A 17,644-nucleotide genomic window follows, 5' to 3' on the forward strand; every position below is an offset into this window, starting at 1 on the left:
ACATCAGGACAGGAACCCATCAAACACCTTTAACCCCTACATCAGGACAGGAACCCATCAAACATCTTTAACCCCTACATCAGGACAGGAACCCATCAAACACCTTTAACCCCTACATCAGGACAGGAACCCATCAAACACCTTTAAGCCCTACATCAGGACAGGAACCCATCAAACACCTTTAACCCCTACATCAGGACAGGAGCCCATCAAACACCTTTAACCCCTACATCAGGACAGGAACCCATCAAACTACACATCAAAAGAAGAAAGTTGAGTTGGATAATTAAGACACACCCTTCAGAAACTGACCACCAAGATGACTCACCGGTCCCTGAAATGGACCACACCCTTCAGAAACTGACCACCAAGATGACTCACCGGTCCCTGAAATGGACCACACCCTTCAGAAACTGACCACCAAGATGACTCACCGGTCCCTGAAATGGACCACACCCTTCAGAAACTGACCACCAAGATGACTCACCGGTCCCTGAAATGGACCACACCCTTCAGAAACTGACCACCAAGATGACTCACCGGTCCCTGAAATGGACCACACCCTTCAGAAACTGACCACCAAGATGACTCACCGGTCCCTGAAATGGACCACACCCTTCAGAAACTGACCACCAAGATGACTCACCGGTCCCTGAAATGGACCACACCCTTCAGAAACTGACCACCAAGATGACTCACCGCTCCCTGAAATACAACCCCCAAGAGGAGAAGAAACAGAGGGAGACCCAGAATCACTTGGAGGAGAGACATCAAGGCAGAGATGACAGAGAGCATCCACAACTGCTGTTACCTGGAGAAACTTGCCCCGAACCGAGTGAGATGGAGGACATTTGTCAACGGCCTATGATCCTAATAGGAGCCAAGGCCTTTAGTCAAGTAAGTCAACCACTTGGTCCTACTGGGTAAAGATGTGAGGTTTCTAGAGAGGTCTGTAACTGAACAGCAATACCAATTCTGACCAGGAGGTGGAAGCACCTTCCTGAGGTTGGTTCTGGTGTAGAAACACAGGAGTGGTGTAGTTCCTCAATAACAGCATTGTTTTACCTGTTAGTCATTTAGCAGACGCTCTTATCCAGAGCCACTTACAGTTAGTGAGTGCATACATAATTTTTTACCCCCTTGACCTTTTCCACATTGTGTTATGTTACAGCCTTATTTAAAATGGTTTAAATTGTTTTTTTCCCCTCATCAATCTACACACAATACCCCATAATGATGAAGCAAAAACAGGTTTTTAGAAATATTTGCAAATGTATAAAATAAAAAAAATGTAATATCACATTTACACAAGTATTCAGACCTTTTACTCAGTACTTTGTTGAAACACCTTTGGCAGCAGCGATTACAGCCTCGAGTCTTCTTGGGTATGACGCTACAAGCTTGGCACACCTGTATTTGGGGAGTTTCTCCCATTCTTCTCTGCAGATCCTCTCAAGCTCTGTCAGGTTGGATGGGGAGCGTCAATGCACAGCTATTTTCAGGTCACAAGAGATTCTTGTTTCTCATGGTCTGAGAGTCTTTAGGTGCCTTTTGGCAAACTCCAAGCGGGCTGTCATGTGCCTTTTACTGAGGAGTGGCTTCCGTCTGGCCACTCTACCATAAAGGCCTGATTGGTGGAGTGCTGCAGAGATGGTTGTCCTTCTGGAAGGTTCTCCCATCTCCACAGAGGAACTCTGGAGCTCTGTCAGAGTGACCATTGGGTTCTTGGTCACCTCCCTGACCAAGGCCCTTCTCCCCCAATTGCTCAGTTTGGCTGGGCGTCCAGCTCTAGGAAGAGTTTTGGTGGTTCCAAACTTCTTCCATTTAAGAGTGATGGAGGCCACTGTGTTCTTGGGGATCTTCAATGCTGCAGAAATGTTTTGGTACCCTTCCCCAGATCTGTGCCTCGACACAATCCTGTCTCGGAGCTCTACAGACAATTCCTTCGACCTCATGGCTTGTTTTTGTTCAGACATGCACTGTCAACTCTGGGACCTTATTTAGACAGGTGTGTTCCTTTCCAAATCATGTCCAATCAATTGAAATTACTACAGGTGGACTCCAATCAAGTTGTAGAAACATCTCAAGGATGATCAATGGAAACAGGATGCAGCTGAGCTCAATTTCAAGTCTCATAGCAAAGGGTCTGAATACTTATATAGGTAAGGTATTTCTGTTGTTTATTTGTCAAACATTTCTAAAAACCTGTTTTCGCTTTGTCATTATGGGATATTGTGTGTAGATTCATGAGGAAAATGTTTTATTTAATCAATTTTAAAATAAGGCTGTAACTTAAGACAATGTGGAAAAACGGGAACAGGTCTGAATACTTTCCGAATGCACTGCTGAATAGGATGGTATTGACTAGAATACAGTATGTAAACATTATTAAAGTGACCAGTGTACCATATCTATCTACATAGGGCAGCAGCCTCTAAGGTGCAGGGTTGAGTAACCGGGTGGTAGCCGGCTAGTGACAGTGACTAAGTTCAGAGCAGGGTACTAGGTGGATGCCGGCTAGTGATGGCTATTTAACAGTCTGATGGCCTTGAGATAGAAGTTGTTTTTCAGTCTCTCCGTCCCAGCTTTGATGCACCTGTACTGACCTCGCCTTCTGGATGATAGCGGGATAAACAAGCCATGGCTCGGTTGGTTGATGTCCTTAATTATCTGTTTGGCCTTCCTGTGACATCGGGTGCTGTAGGTGTCATGTAGGGCAGGCAGTGTGCCCCCGGTGATGCGTTGGGAAGACCGCAACACCCTCTGGAGAGACCTTTTCCCCATACCAGTACTGACTTTTCCCCCCTACAAGTACTGACTTTTCCCCCTACTAGTACTGACTTTTCCCCCCTACTACTACTGACTTTTCCCCCCTACTAGTACTGACTCTTCCCCCCTACCAGTACTGACTTTTCCCCCCTACCAGTACTGACTTTTCCCCCCTACTACTACTGACTTTTCCCCCCTACTAGTACTGACTTTTCCCCCCTACCAGTACTGACTTTTCCCCCCTACCAGTACTGACTTTTCTCCCCTAATAGTACTGACTTTTCCCCCTACCAGTACTGACTTTTCCCCCATACCAGTACTGACTTTTCCCCCCTACAAGTACTGACTTTTCCCCCCTACTACTACTGACTTTTCCCAACACCCTCTGGAGAGACCTTTTCCCCATACCAGTACTGACTTTTCCCCCCTACAAGTACTGACTTTTCCCCCTACTAGTACTGACTTTTCCCCCCTACTACTACTGACTTTTCCCCCCTAGTAGTACTGACTTTTCCCCCCTACCAGTACTGACTTTCCCCCCTACCAGTACTGACTTTTCCCCCCTACTACTACTGACTTTTCCCCCCTACTAGTACTGACTTTTCCCCCCTACCAGTACTGACTTTTCCCCCCTACCAGTACTGACTTTTCTCCCCTAATAGTACTGACTTTTCCCCCTACCAGTACTGACTTTTCCCCCATACCAGTACTGACTTTTCCCCCCTACAAGTACTGACTTTTCCCCCCTACTACTACTGACTTTACCCCCCTACTAGTACTGACTTTTCCCCCCTACCAGTACTGACTTTTCCCCCCTACCAGTACTGACTTTTCCCCCCTACTACTACTGACTTTTCCCCCTACTAGTACTGACTTTTCCCCCCTACCAGTACTGACTTTTCCCCCCTACCAGTACTGACTTTTCTCCCCTAATAGTACTGACTTTTCCCCCTACCAGTACTGACTTTTCCCCCCTACCAGTACTGACTTTTCCCCCCTACTAGTACTGACTTTTCGCCCCTACTAGTACTGACTTTTCCCCCCTACTAGTACTGACTTTTCTCCCCTACTAATACTGACTTTTCCCCCCTACCAGTACTGACTTTTCCCTCCTACTAGTACTGACTTTTCCCCCCTACTAGTACTGACTTTTCTTCCCCTACCAGTACTGACTTTTCCCCCCTACTAGTACCGACTTTTCTCCCCTAATAGTACTGACTTTTCCCCCCTACCAGTACTGACTTTTTCCCCCCCTACTAGTACTGACTTTTCTCCCCCTACCAGTACTGACTTTCCCCCCCTACTAGTACTGACTTTTCCCCCCTACTAGTACTGACTTTTCCCCCCTACTAGTACTGACTTTTCCCCCCTACTAGTACTGACTTTTCTCCCCTAATAGTACTGACTTTTCCCCCCTACTAGTAATGACTTTTCCCCCCCTACCAGTACTGACTTTTCCCCCCTACTAGTACTGACTTTTCCCCCCTACTAGTACTGACTTTTCTCCCCTACTAGTACTGACTTTTCCCCCCTACCAGTACTGACTTTTCTCCCCTAATAGTACTGACTTTTCCCCCCTACTAGTAATGACTTTTCCCCCCTAATAGTACAGACTTTTCCCCCTTACTAGTACTGACTTTTCCCCCCTACTAGTTCTGACTTTTCCCCCCTACCAGTACTGACTTTTCTCCCTACCAGTACTGACCTTTCCCCCCTACTAGTACTGACTTTTCCCCCTTACTAGTTCTGACTTTTCCCCCCTACCAGTACTGACTTTTCCCCCCTACTAGTACTGACTTTTCCCCCCTACTAGTTCTGACTTTTCCCCCCTACCAGTACTGACTTTTCTCCCTACCAGTACTGACCTTTCCCCCCTACTAGTACTGACTTTTCCCCCTTACTAGTTCTGACTTTTCCCCCCTACCAGTACTGACTTTTCCCCCTTACAGTACTGACTTTTCCCCCCTACTAGTTCTGACTTTTCCCCCCTACCAGTACTGACTTTTCTCCCTACCAGTACTGACCTTTCCCCCCTACTAGTACTGACTTTTCCCCCTTACTAGTACTGACTTTTCCCCCTTACTAGTACTGACTTTTCCCCCCTACTAGTACTGACTTTTCCCCCCTACTAGTACTGACTTTTCCCCCCAACTAGTACTGACTTTTCCCCCCTACCAGTACTGACTTTTCCCCCCTACCAGTACTGACTTTTCCCCCCTACTAGTACTGACTTTGCTGATAGCTACTTTACTGAGGAAAAATGTACTTACTATGAGTGGATACTAGGATACAAAATCAACTTTTTTCCCAGCATGCTCTGCTATATGTAGATTTAAAAAAATTGTTTTTCATATCTGTTTTTTTGCATGTACATTGAGGGATTGATTGATTAAATGTTATGCTACACAAGGATAAATCTTTTTTTTCTAAACTGATCCAATCATTGAATTTTTGCACCCGTTACTGAAATGGTGGTTCCAGTTTAAATGGCTTAGGTAGTTTCCACCCACTGTTCTTCATCCTGGCAGTCATTATGAATGCAGGTTGCAGGTGAATACAAATTTCAACTGTTGGACAGCCTAACTGTCACCCCTGATCTGTTTCACCTGTCTTTGTGCTTGTCTCCACCCCCTCCAGGTGTTGCCCATCTTCCCCATTATCCCCAGTGTATTTATACCTGTGTTGCCAGTTCGTTTTGTTTCGTCAAGCCTACCAGCATCTTCCCCTTGCTCCTGTCTTTCTCAAGTTCCTGTTTTCTAGTTTTCCCGGTTTTGACCATTCTGCCTGCCCTGACCCTGAGACTGCCTGCCAATCTGTACCTTTTGGACTCTGATCTGGATTACTGACTTCTGCCTGCCCTTGACCTGTCGTTTGCCTGCCCCCTGTTTTTGTAATAAACTTTTCTTACTTCGACACTGTCTGCATCTGGATCTTCTCCTGAAACATTATACTAACGCAGGCTAGATTCCAATAGGAATTACACATCACTTTGCAAGACAGCATAATGTGATTTACAGTTAGGGTTGCAAAATGTTGGTACATTTCCCAGGTTATCCAGAAATCCTGGTTGGAAGATTACTGGAATATTTTTGGGGAAAATGTGTGGAATTTTGCAACCCTAGCTATGAGTTTCAGGCCACTGTATAAGTCCTTGTGATACAGTGGCTTGCGAAAGTATTCACCCCCCTTGGCATTTTTTCTATTTTGTTGCCTTACAACCTGTAATTAAAATTGATTTTTTGGGGGTTTGTATCATTTGATTTACACAACATGTCTACCACTTTGAAGATACAAAATAATTTTTATTGTGAAACAAACAAGAAATAAGACAAAAAAACAGACAACTTGAGCATGCATATTTATTCACATCCCCCCAAAGTCAATACTTTGTAGAGCCACCTTTTGCAGCAATTACAGCTGCAAGTCTCTTGGGGTATGTCTTTATAAACTTGGCACATCTAGCCACTGGGATTTGTGCCCATTCTTCAAGGCAAAACTGCTCCAGCTCCTTCAAGTTGGATGGGTTCCGCTGGTGTACAGCAATCTTTAAGTCATACCACAGATTCTCAATTGGATTGAGGTCTGGACTTTGACTAGGCCATTCCAAGACATTTAAATGTTTCCCCTTTAACCCTGAGTGTTGCTTTAGCAGTATGCTTAGGGTCATTGTCCTGCTGGAAGGTGAACCTCCGTCCCAGTCTCAAATCTCTGGAAGAGTGAAACAGGTTTCCCTCAAGAATTTCCCTGTATTTAGCGCCATCCATCATTCCTTCAATTCTGACCAGTTTCCCAGTCCCTGCCGATGGAAAAACATCCCCACCGCATGATGCTGCCACCACCATGCTTCACTGTGGGGATGGTGTTCTCGGGGTGATGAGAGGTGTTGGGTTTGCGCCAGACATAGCATTTTCCTTGATGGCTGAAAAGCTCAATTTTAGTCTCATCTGACCAGAGTACCTTCTTCCATATGTTTGGGGAGTCTCCCACATGGCTTTTAGCGACCACCAAACGTGTTTGCTTATTTTTTTCTTTAAGCAATGGATTTTTATGGCCACTCTTCCGTAAAGCCCAGCTCTGTGGAGTGTATGGCTTAAAGTGGTCCTATGGACAGATACTCCAATCTCCGCTGTGGAGCTTTGCAGTTCCTTCAGGGTTATCTTTGGTCTCTTTGTTGCCTCTCTGATTAATGCCCTCCTTGCCTGGTTCGTGAGTTTGTTGTGGTGCCATATTCGTTCAATTTTTTTATAATGGATTTAATGGTGCTCCGTGGGATGTTCAAAGTTGCTGATATTTTTTTATAACCCAACCCTGATCTGTACTTCTCCACAACTTTGTCCCTGATCTGTTTGGAGAGCTCCTTGGTCTTCATGGTGCCGCTTGCTTGGTGGTGCCCCTTGCTTAGTGGTGTTGCAGACTCTGGGGCCTTTCAGAACAGGTGTATATATACTGAGATCATGTGACAGATCATGTGACACTTAGATTGCACACAGGTGGACTTTATTTAACTAATTATGTGACTTCTGAAGGTAATTGGTTGCACCAGATCTTATTTAGGGGCTTCATAGTAAAGGGGGTGAATCCATTCTGCATGCACCACTTTTCCATTATTTATCTTTTAGAATTTTTTTAAGCAAGTAATTTTTTTCATTTCTCTTCACCAATTTTGACTATTTTGTGTATGTCCATTACATGAAATCCAAATAATAATGAATTTAAATTACAGGTTGTAATGCAACAAAATAGGAAAAACGCCAAGGGCGATGAATACTTTTTCAAGGCACTGTATTTAGAAAGCATTTCAGTCATTTCAAGTCCTTTTGCCCCACTTTTGTTGAATAGGAAAAAAAATGGACTTTCTATATTTTCATAATATTTGTACTATGTACTTCAGCTTGTGTCCTCAAAAGTGAATACACCTCAGCAATTTGTTGTGACGTGACTTTGAATCTGAAGACTGTTATCTCTAATTAACTTACTATGTTTAATTGTTACCTGATTAAATTAATCATGTAACAATTAACTAATTAGTATCTGGGGCACCATGAGAGCTGTTCTTTAAAGAGTTACCATCTCCCGAATTAAACTCTAAAAGGACTTTACCTATCACATCCATAAAAAGTCAACTTATTAATCATAACCTCGTATCACATCATCATTCTGAACAGTCGTAACCTCCTTGCATCTGCAAAAACCAGAGCCTTACTTATGATTCAGTACTACACAAATTGGTTTAATGATTTATTTACTAGCTAATTAAATGGGAACACAGGATAAACGTACAGACTCTGCACCGGTTATTGACTGGAGAAAACAAGTCCCTAGCGGAATGACAACAACATAGTTGCTTGTTAAAAATCAATCATGGACACTCTTACTGACAGTTGTGGCTGCTTCGCCTGATGTATTGTTGTCTCTACCTTCCTGCCCTTTGTGCTGTTGTCTGCCCAATAATGTTTGTAGCATGTCTTGTGCTGCTACCATGTTGTGTTGCTACCATGTTGTTTTCATGTTGTGTTGCTACCATGCTGTGTTGTCATGTGTTGCTGCCATGCTGTTTTCATGTTGTGTTGCTACCATGTTGTGTTGCTACCATGCTGTGTTGTCATGTGTTGCTACCATGTTGTTTTCATGTTGTGTTGCTACCATGCTGTGTTGTCATGTGTTGCTGCCATGCTATGTTGTTGTCTTAGGTCTCTCTTTATGTAGTGTTGTGTTGTCTCTCTTGTTAGGATGTGTGTTTGGTCCTATATTTATATATATTTATATATATATATATATATATTTTTATCCCAGCCCCCGTCCCCGCAGGAGGCCTTTTGCCTTTTGGTAGGCCGTCATTGTAAATAAGAATTTGTTCTTAACTGACTTGACTAGTTAAATAAAGGTAAAATAAATAAAGTAAACAAATAGTGGCGCCACAGCAGGAAGTCATAAAGGTGAACACAGCAGGAAGTCATAAAGGTGAACACAGCAGGAAGTCATAAAGGTGAACACAGCAGGAAGTCATAAAGGTGAACACAGCAGGAAGTCATAAAGGTGAACACAGCAGGAAGTCATAAAGGTGAACACAGCAGGAAGTCATAAAGGTGAACACAGCAGGAAGTCATAAAGGTGAACACAGCAGGAAGTCATAAAGGTGAACACAGCAGGAAGTCATAAAGGTGAACACAGCAGGAAGTCATAAAGGTGAACACAGCAGGAAGTCATAAAGGTGAACACAGCATCATTAGGTTGCTCTAAGTAGCAGACAGTAATGCAGTAATGGGATCAGTGTGGATATGGTTGTAGTTGTGGTGTGAGGCTCATCACAACTAGGTGGAGAAGTGACTGAACTGGTCTGATCCACTGGCCAGCACTGTAGCATGGAAACGCCTGGGACGGTCTGGGTCCTGCAGAGAGAGACAGAGAGAAACACAGTGGTCAGGTATGCAATGAGTCTTATCTCTGCAAAAGCATTGGAACAGAGTTTTCGTCTATTTTCAAAAAGCATAATCAGGGAACAGGCCTCCAATTCCACAGATAACCTTCAGAGAAAGAGATATAGACACAGGTAGGGACGTATCGACAGTAGTTCTCACCTGTATGGGATAGGCACAGGTAGGGACGTATCGACAGTAGTTCTCACCTGTATGGGATAGGCACAGGTAGGGACGTATCGGATCACGAAGCCACAGCGTCTCCTCTGGGATGTGTTGGGGTCACTGGCGTGGACCAGGAACCCATCATGGATCTGATTGGGTTAACATCAACATCAAGTCACAATCCCAAATGGCATACTATTTCTTATTCTTTGTATTAGTGAGAAACATAATATAGTTGTAAAAGTATAGAGAAAGCCCAGTGTATTTCTCTGTAATAGTATGAAAAAATTAAATAATAATAATAATTATGCACTCACTAACTGGATAAGAGCGTCTGATAAATGACTAAAATGTAAAAAATTTAATACAGAATGTCCAGTAGGACTTGGGATGGGAGGTGTTGCCCCTGACAACCTCCAGTAGGACTTGGGATGGGAGGTGTTGCCCCTGACAACCTCCAGTAGGACTTGGGATGGGAGGTGTTGCCCCTGACAACCTCATTCTGTAGGATAAACAACGTCTTCAGAAAGTATTCACACCCCTTTACTTTTTCCACATTTTGTTGTGTTACAGCCTGAATTTAAAATGGATTAAATTGAGCTTTTTTTGTCACTGGCCTACACACAATACCCCATAATGTCAAAGTGGAATTATGCTTTTTTAAATTTTTACAAATTAATAACAAATGAAAAGCTGAAATGTATTGAGTCATTAATTATTCAACCCCTTTGTTATGGCAAGCCTAAATAAGTTCAGGATTAAAACAAATCTTAATAAGTCACATAATAAATTGCATGAACTCAATCTGTGTGCAATAATAGTGTTATCTTTATTTATATATATTATTCAAATTTTACCCCCCTTTTTCTCCCCAATTTCGTGGGTACGATCTTGTCTCATCGCTGCAACTCCCCAACGGGCTCGGGAGAGACGAAGGTCGAGTCATGCGTCCTACAAAACAGCTTCTTAACACCCGCTTTCTTAACCTGGAAGCCAGCTGCACCAATGTGTTGGAGGAAACACCGTCCAACTGACAACCGAAGTCAGCCTGCAGGCGCCCGGCCCGCCACAAGGAGTCGCTAGAGCGCGATGAGCCAAGTAAAGCCCCCCACGGCCAAACCCTCCCCTAACCTGGACGACGCTGGGCCAATTGTGCACCACCCTACGGGACTCCTGGTCACGGCCGGTAATGACACACCCTGGGATCGAACCCCAGGCTGTAGTGACACCGCAACACTGCGATGCAGTGCCTTAGACCGCTGCATCACTCGGGAGGCCACAATAATAGTGTTTCATATGATTTTTGAATTACTACCTCATCTCTGTACCCCACACATACAAAGAAGGGCCCCTATTGGATGATGGGTAAAAAAAAAAAAAGCAGACATTGAATATCCTATGCTTGTAATCATTAAGGACTGGGCAATTTTTCAGGATAAAAAAATTAACGGAATGGAGCTAAGCACAGGCAAAATCCTAGAGGAAAACCTGGTTCAGTCTGCTTTCCACCAGACACTGGGAGATGAATTCAGCTTTCAGCAGGACAATAACCTAAAACACAAGGCCAAATCTACACTGGAGTTGCTTACCAAGAAGACAGTGAATGTGCCTGAGTGACCGAGTTACAGTTTTGACTTAAATATACTTTAAAATCTATGGCAACACTTGAAAATGGCTGTCTTGCAATGATCAACAACCAACTTAACAGAGCTTGAAGAATTTTGAAAAGAATCAGGGGTAAATGTTGCATAATCCAGGTGTGGAAAGCTCTTAGAGAAACCCAGAAAGACTCACAGCTGTAATCGCTGCCAAAGGTGCTTCTACAAAGTATTGACTCAGGAGTGTGAATACTTATGTAAATGAGATATTTCTGTATTTCATTCTCAAATAATTTGCCACAATTAAAATATTGTGTGTAGATGGGTGAAAAAAATAAATCATTTTGAATTCAGGCTGTAAAACAACAAAATGTGGAATAAGTCAAGGGGTATGAATACTTTCTGAAGGCTCTGTATCTGGATTCATGTTTGCTGACATTTGTTATTCATAAAAATAAAAATGTTATCTAAAAAAAATAACCCCCAGTAGGGGGCGGTGTGACTTACAGACATCTGCCCGGCCTGCAGGGGGCAGAGTATAGCGTTGTCCGTTTGCACCAGCTCCTCAGGGATCTCCTGGTTGACTGACAGCATGTTGCCAGGGCTGGGGGAGAGGTGGTGGGGCAGCAGGCCGGAGCAGTGGCTGCCTGGAGGAGGAAGGGGGGGGGGGGGGGGGAGATAGGAGGAGAGGAGAGAGGAGGAGAGGAGAGGGGAGGAGAGGGGAAGGAGAGGGGAGGAGAGCGGAGGGGAGGAGAGGGGAATGAGACAGGAGGAGAGGAGAGGAGAGGAGAGGAGAGGAGAGGAGAGGAGAGGAGAGGAGAGGAGAGGAGAGGAGAGGAGAGGAGAGGAGAGGAGAGGAGAGGAGAGGAGAGGAGAGGAGAGGACCAGGCACAGGACAGGACAGGACAGGACAGGACAGGACAGGAGAGGAGAGGAGAGGAGAGGAGAGGAGAGGAGAGGAGAGGAGAGGAGAGGAGAGGAGAGGAGAGGAGAGGAGAGGAGAGGAGAGGAGAGGAGAGGAGAGGAGAGGGGGAACGAAACGTGCTATCAGATGCTTTTCTGCTTCACTCAGCCAGCATAGCAATTTCCCCTACGATTACAAATGGCTTAACTGAGTCTGCACCTCACCAATGCACGTTTTAAAAACAGTTGTGCATTTCAGGGGGGAGGAGGGGGGAGGAGAAGGGGAGGAGAGGAAAGAGAACACTTTACTAACCACACAGACTCTAGTCTTCTGTTTGTCTATAAAAAATACATCTTATTCCAGTCATTTACATGCTAGAATGACAGAAAGAGGTTTTCAGAACACTAACCAAACATGGCTAAGTGCAGCTAAATATTTTGAGGAGACATTTAAGTATTTATTTATCTAGCTGTGGCACCAATTAGAACTCTCATGTAGGAAACTGAACTGTCCGTTTCTGGAAACTGAATTATTTGTTGAGTTTCAGGCGGTCAGGGGAGCTGCAGTACCTGGGATGACCTTCAGGGCTCCGTTTTCTGCCACGGAGTCGTCTAGAGCCAGCCACACAGACAGGACTGGACCCCCAGCTATTCCCCAATACCTGGATGAACCAGACAGCTGGTGAGTAAATACTTTTTATTACTCAAACCGCTTACTCCATAACTGACTGTAGAAGTGTCGTAGTAGTAGTCATAGTAGGAGGAGTACTGTAGTACTGTAGTAGAAGAAGTAGTATTGTGGTAGTAGCAGTAGTATGGTAGTAGTACTGTAGTAGTAGTAGTAGTAGTAGTAGTAGTAGTAGTAGTAGTATTTTACTAATTTTGTAGTACTTTGTAACTGACAGTAGTATTAGTATTGTAATAGTATTAGTAATGTCCACCTCATATCCTGGTGCCAGGCCACGAAGGGCAGCCCAGTCTCACTCTGTTGGTCCTTCTCTGATGACCTCACTTCCTCCTCACTGGTCCGAGTGATGACGTCATTTCCTGCCTGTGTGGCTGTGGGGGTTGTTGGGTATTTGCAGATGAAGCGTGAGTCTAGCAGGATGACATCAGAGCCCAGGATGGACTGTACTACCTGCAGGATGTGGGGGTGTTTGGCCAGGCCCATCACCCAGGGGTACCTCAGGTGCACGTTGTGGAGACTGTACTGGGTGTACTCCTCACCTGAAGTCAGGTAGACACAGGTAGATATCATTCAATACAGGTAGACACAGGTAGATATCATTCAATACAGGTAGACACTGGTAGATATCATTCAATACAGGTAGACACAGGTAGATATCATTCAATACAAGTTGACACAGGTAGATATCATTCAATACAGGTAGACACAGGTAGATATCATTCAATACAGGTAGGCACAGATAGATATCATTCAATACAGGTAGGCACAGATAGATATCATTCAATACAGGTAGGCACAGATAGATATCATTCAATACAGGTAGGCACAGATAGATATCATTCAATACAGGTAGACACAGGTAGACATCATTCAATACAGGTAGACTCAGGTAGATATCATTCAATACAGGTAGACTCAGGTAGATATCATTCAATACAGGTAGACACAGGTAGATATCATTCAATACAGGTAGACACAGGTAGATATCATTCAATACAGGTAGACACAGGTAGATATCATTCAATACAGGTAGACACAGGTAGATATCATTCAATACAGGTAGACACAGGTAGATATAATTCAATACAGGTAGGCACAGATAGATATCATTCAATACAGGTAGACACAGGTAGATATCATTCAATACAGGTAGACACAGATAGATATCATTCAATACAGGTAGACACAGGTAGACATCATTCAATACAGGTAGACACAGGTAGATATCATTCAATACAGGTAGACACTGGTAGATATCATTCAATACAGGTAGACACTGGTAGATATCATTCAATACAGGTAGACACTGGTAGATATCATTCAATACAGGTAGACACTGGTAGATATCATTCAATACAGGTAGACACTGGTAGATATCATTCAATACAGGTAGACACTGGTAGATATCATTCAATACAGGTAGACACTGGTAGATATCATTCAATACAGGTAGACACTGGTAGATATCATTCAATAAAGGTAGACTCAGGTAGATATCATTCAATACAGGTAGACTCAGGTAGATATCATTCAATACAGGTAGACTCAGGTAGATATCATTCAATACAGGTAGACTCAGGTAGATATCATTCAATACAGGTAGACTCAGGTAGATATCATTCAATACAGGTAGACACTGGTAGATATCATTCAATACAGGTAGACACTGGTAGATATCATTCAATACAGGTAGACTGAGGTAGATATCATTCAATACAGGTAGACTCAGGTAGATATCATTCAATACAGGTAGACACTGGTAGATATCATTCAATACAGGTAGACTCAGGTAGATATCATTCAATACAGGTAGACTGAGGTAGATATCATTCAATACAGGTAGACTGAGGTAGATATCATTCAATACAGGTAGACACTGGTAGATATCATTCAATACAGGTAGACTCAGGTAGATATCATTCAATACATGTAGACACAGGTACAGACCACTCCATCCCTCCATCCCACTTCCTTCCCTGGCTCTCAACGCTCCCTCTCCTCACCCCCTGCCCCTCAGTCTCCCCTCTCTACTCACCTAGACACAGGTACATACCATTCAATACATTACATATAAAGCATACTATCATGATGATATTACAGACGTCTTGACCTCTGACCCCTCCCTCCCCCTCCTCCCTCTCCCCTCTCCTCTCCACTCACCGAACTCTCTCTCCAGGTGGTTGAAGGCTTGTCTGGCTTCTCTCAGCTCTGTGTCGTCCAGGACCGGTACAGCAGAGAGGAATCCCTGCTGGTTATAATGCTCCTGCAGCTGACTCAGTGACACACTCATCTCTGGATAGGCTGTGGGGCGGTTCTGTGCTGTGGGGCGGTTCTGTGGTGTGGGGTGGTGCTGTGGGGTGGTGCTGTGGGATGGTGCTGTGGGATGGTGCTGTAGGGTGGTGCTGTAGGGTGGTGCTGTAGGGTGGTGCTGTGGTGTGGGGTGGGGTGGGGTGGGGTGGGGTGGTGCTGTGGTGTGGGGTGGTGCTGTGGTGTGGGGTGGTGCTGTGGTGGGGTGGTGCTGTTGTGTGGGGTGGTGCTGTGGTGGGGTGGTGCTGTAGGGTGGTGCTGTGGTGTGGGGTGGTGCTGTGGTGGGGTGGTGCTGTAGGGTGGTGCTGTGGTGTGGGGTGGTGCTGTGGTGGGGTGGTGCTGTGGGGTGGTGCTGTGGGGTGGTGCTGTGGGGTGGTGCTGTGGGGTGGTGCTGCTCCCCTGATGCTCTCTTCCTCCCTTCTCCTTCTGTCTGTCTGCTGAACAAGCCGGTCCTGACTGGATGAAGGCTGTTTTTAAAGACAAAGAGAGTGTCTATGAGTTGTGTCCAGGCTTTAAACAGTCGTCCAGAGAGCAGTATTCCAGCAGAGGTATTTCCGTTTATCCTCTTAAATCTCAGCCTCTCTCTCTTCCTCCATTCTCCCTCTGGTATTCCGGTCAGATGTATTCTGGGTTGTTAATGGAGTCTGGCCATGCCGCGGTCAGAAGAGGAGCTGCTTGAACAGCTTAATGGGAAAAATATCTTCTAGTGGCTGAGTTAGTCACAACATGAGACATGGGGTGCATCCCAATGGCACACTATTCCCTACATAGTGCGCTACTTTTGACCAAAGCCCTCCGGGACAGAGACCTGGTTCTGTTAGGACCTGTTACTCGCTGTCTTAAACACACAGAGAAACACACACACACACACACACACACACACAGAAACACACACACACAGAAACACACACATTCTCTGAGTGACCTGTATGTGTGTGTGTATGTGTGTGTGTGTGTATGTGTATGTGTGTGTGTGTGTGAGTGTGCGTCATAGTTAGCTAGCTGAATAAAGTAAGTTGAGTCTATTCCTTGAAACATTGAAACGCTGTAGTTTACAACAATTCTAATTTCTAAAGTGGAAGTTGGGAGAGTTTTATTCGGGTGGTTCAGTGAAAGAATTATAGTTTCTGAGGTGGAAGTTGGGAGAGTTATATTTGGGAGTTTTTTGGTGAGGGAGGCCCTGCTCTCTCCTTTCCCAGATGTTTAGTTCATTTCATTCCGATCTCCTCTGCATTATTGTAGCCATCTGCTACAGCCTGTCAACTATGCCTCTGCCTATCCCTGTTCTCTCCTCTCCGCACAGGCTACACAAACGCCTCACACCGCGTGGCTGCTGCCTCTCTAACCTGGTGGTCCCTGCACGCACCACACACCTGGAGTTCCAGGTCTCAGGCAGCCTCTGGAACTGCCGTTCTGCTGCCAACAAGGCTGACTTCATCCCAGCCTATGCTACCCTCCAGTCCCTCGACTTCCTGGCGCTGACGGAAACATGGATTACCACTGAAAACACTGCTACTCCTACTGCTCTCTCCTCGTCTGACCATGTGTTCTCGCATACCCCGAGAGCATCTGGTCAGAGGGGTGGTGGCACAGGAATCCTCATCTCTCCCAAGTGGTCATTCTCAATTTTTCCCCTAACCCATCTGTCTATCTCCTCATTTGAATTCCATGCTGTCACAGTCACTAGCCCATTTAAGCTTAATATCCTTGTCATCTATCGCCCTCCAGGTTCCCTTGGAGAGTTCATCAATGAGCTTGACGCCTTGATAAGTTCCTTTCCTGAGGATGGCTCACCCCTCACAGTTTTGGGGGATTTCAACCTCCCTACGTCTACATTTGACTCATTTCTCTCTGCCTCCTTCTTTCCACTCCTCTCCTCTTTTGACCTCACCCTCTCACCGTCCCCCCCTACTCACAAGGCAGGCAATACGCTTGACCTCATCTTTACTAATGCGCCGCCGCAACCTTCGCTCTCTCTCTCCCACTACTCTCTCCTCTTCCATCCTATCATCCCTTCCCTCTGCTCAATCCTTCTCCCTCCAATCTCCTGATTCTGCCTCCTCAACCCTCCTCTCCTCCCTTTCTGCATCCTTTGACTCCCTGTGTCCCCTATCCTCCCGGCCGGCTCGGTCCTCCCCTCCAGCTCCGTGGCTTGATGACTCATTGCGAGCTCACAGAACAGAGCTCCGGGCAGCTGAGCGGAAATGGAAGAAAACTAAACTCCCTGCCGACCTGGCATCTTTTCACTCCCTCCTCTCTACATTTTCTTCATCTGTTTCTGCTGCTAAGGCCACTTTCTACCACTCTAATTTCCAAGCATCTGCCTCTAACCCTAGGAAGCTCTTTGCCACATTCTCCTCACTGCTGAATCCTCCCCCCACCCCCCCCCTCCTCCCTCTCTGTGGATGACTTCGTCAACCACTTTGAAAAGAAGGTTGACGACATCCGATCCTCGTTTGTTAAGTCTAATGACACTGCTGATCCTGCTCACACTGCCCTACCCTATGCTTTGACTTCTTTCTCCCCTCTCTCTCCAGATAAAATCTTGCGACTTGTGACTGCAGGCCGCCCAACAACCTGCCCGCTTGACCCCATCCCCTCCTCTCTTCTCCAGACCATCTCCGGTGACCTTCTCCCCTACCTCACCTCGCTGATCAACTCATCCTTGACCGCTGGCTATGTCCCTTCCGTCTTCAAGAGAGCGAGAGTTGCACCCCTTCTCAAAAAACCAACACTCGATCCCACTGATGTCAACAACTACAGACCAGTATCCCTTCTTTCTTTTCTTTCCAAAACTA

General features: G+C 45.3%; 1 protein-coding gene across 1 annotated transcript in view; it reads right to left on the reverse strand.

Moving 5' to 3' along the window:
- Nucleotides 1-9,080: 9,080 nt before the first annotated feature.
- LOC311123572 (L-proline trans-4-hydroxylase-like) overlaps nucleotides 9,081-17,644 on the reverse strand; it is a gene marked incomplete at both ends in the record, with an annotated part of 16,483 nt that continues 7,919 nt past the window's right edge. The window contains 6 exons of the mRNA XM_084197812.1: nucleotides 9,081-9,158; nucleotides 9,395-9,499; nucleotides 11,456-11,595; nucleotides 12,422-12,513; nucleotides 12,793-13,078; nucleotides 14,700-15,313. Of these exons, the coding sequence (XP_084053938.1) occupies nucleotides 9,081-9,158; nucleotides 9,395-9,499; nucleotides 11,456-11,595; nucleotides 12,422-12,513; nucleotides 12,793-13,078; nucleotides 14,700-15,313 (1,315 nt within the window). The remainder of the gene's footprint in view (nucleotides 9,159-9,394; nucleotides 9,500-11,455; nucleotides 11,596-12,421; nucleotides 12,514-12,792; nucleotides 13,079-14,699; nucleotides 15,314-17,644) is intronic.

This window comes from Coregonus lavaretus, assembly GCF_964263955.1.
Source record: "Coregonus lavaretus genome assembly, contig: HAP1_SCAFFOLD_6494, whole genome shotgun sequence".
Taxonomy (NCBI): domain Eukaryota; kingdom Metazoa; phylum Chordata; class Actinopteri; order Salmoniformes; family Salmonidae; genus Coregonus; species Coregonus lavaretus.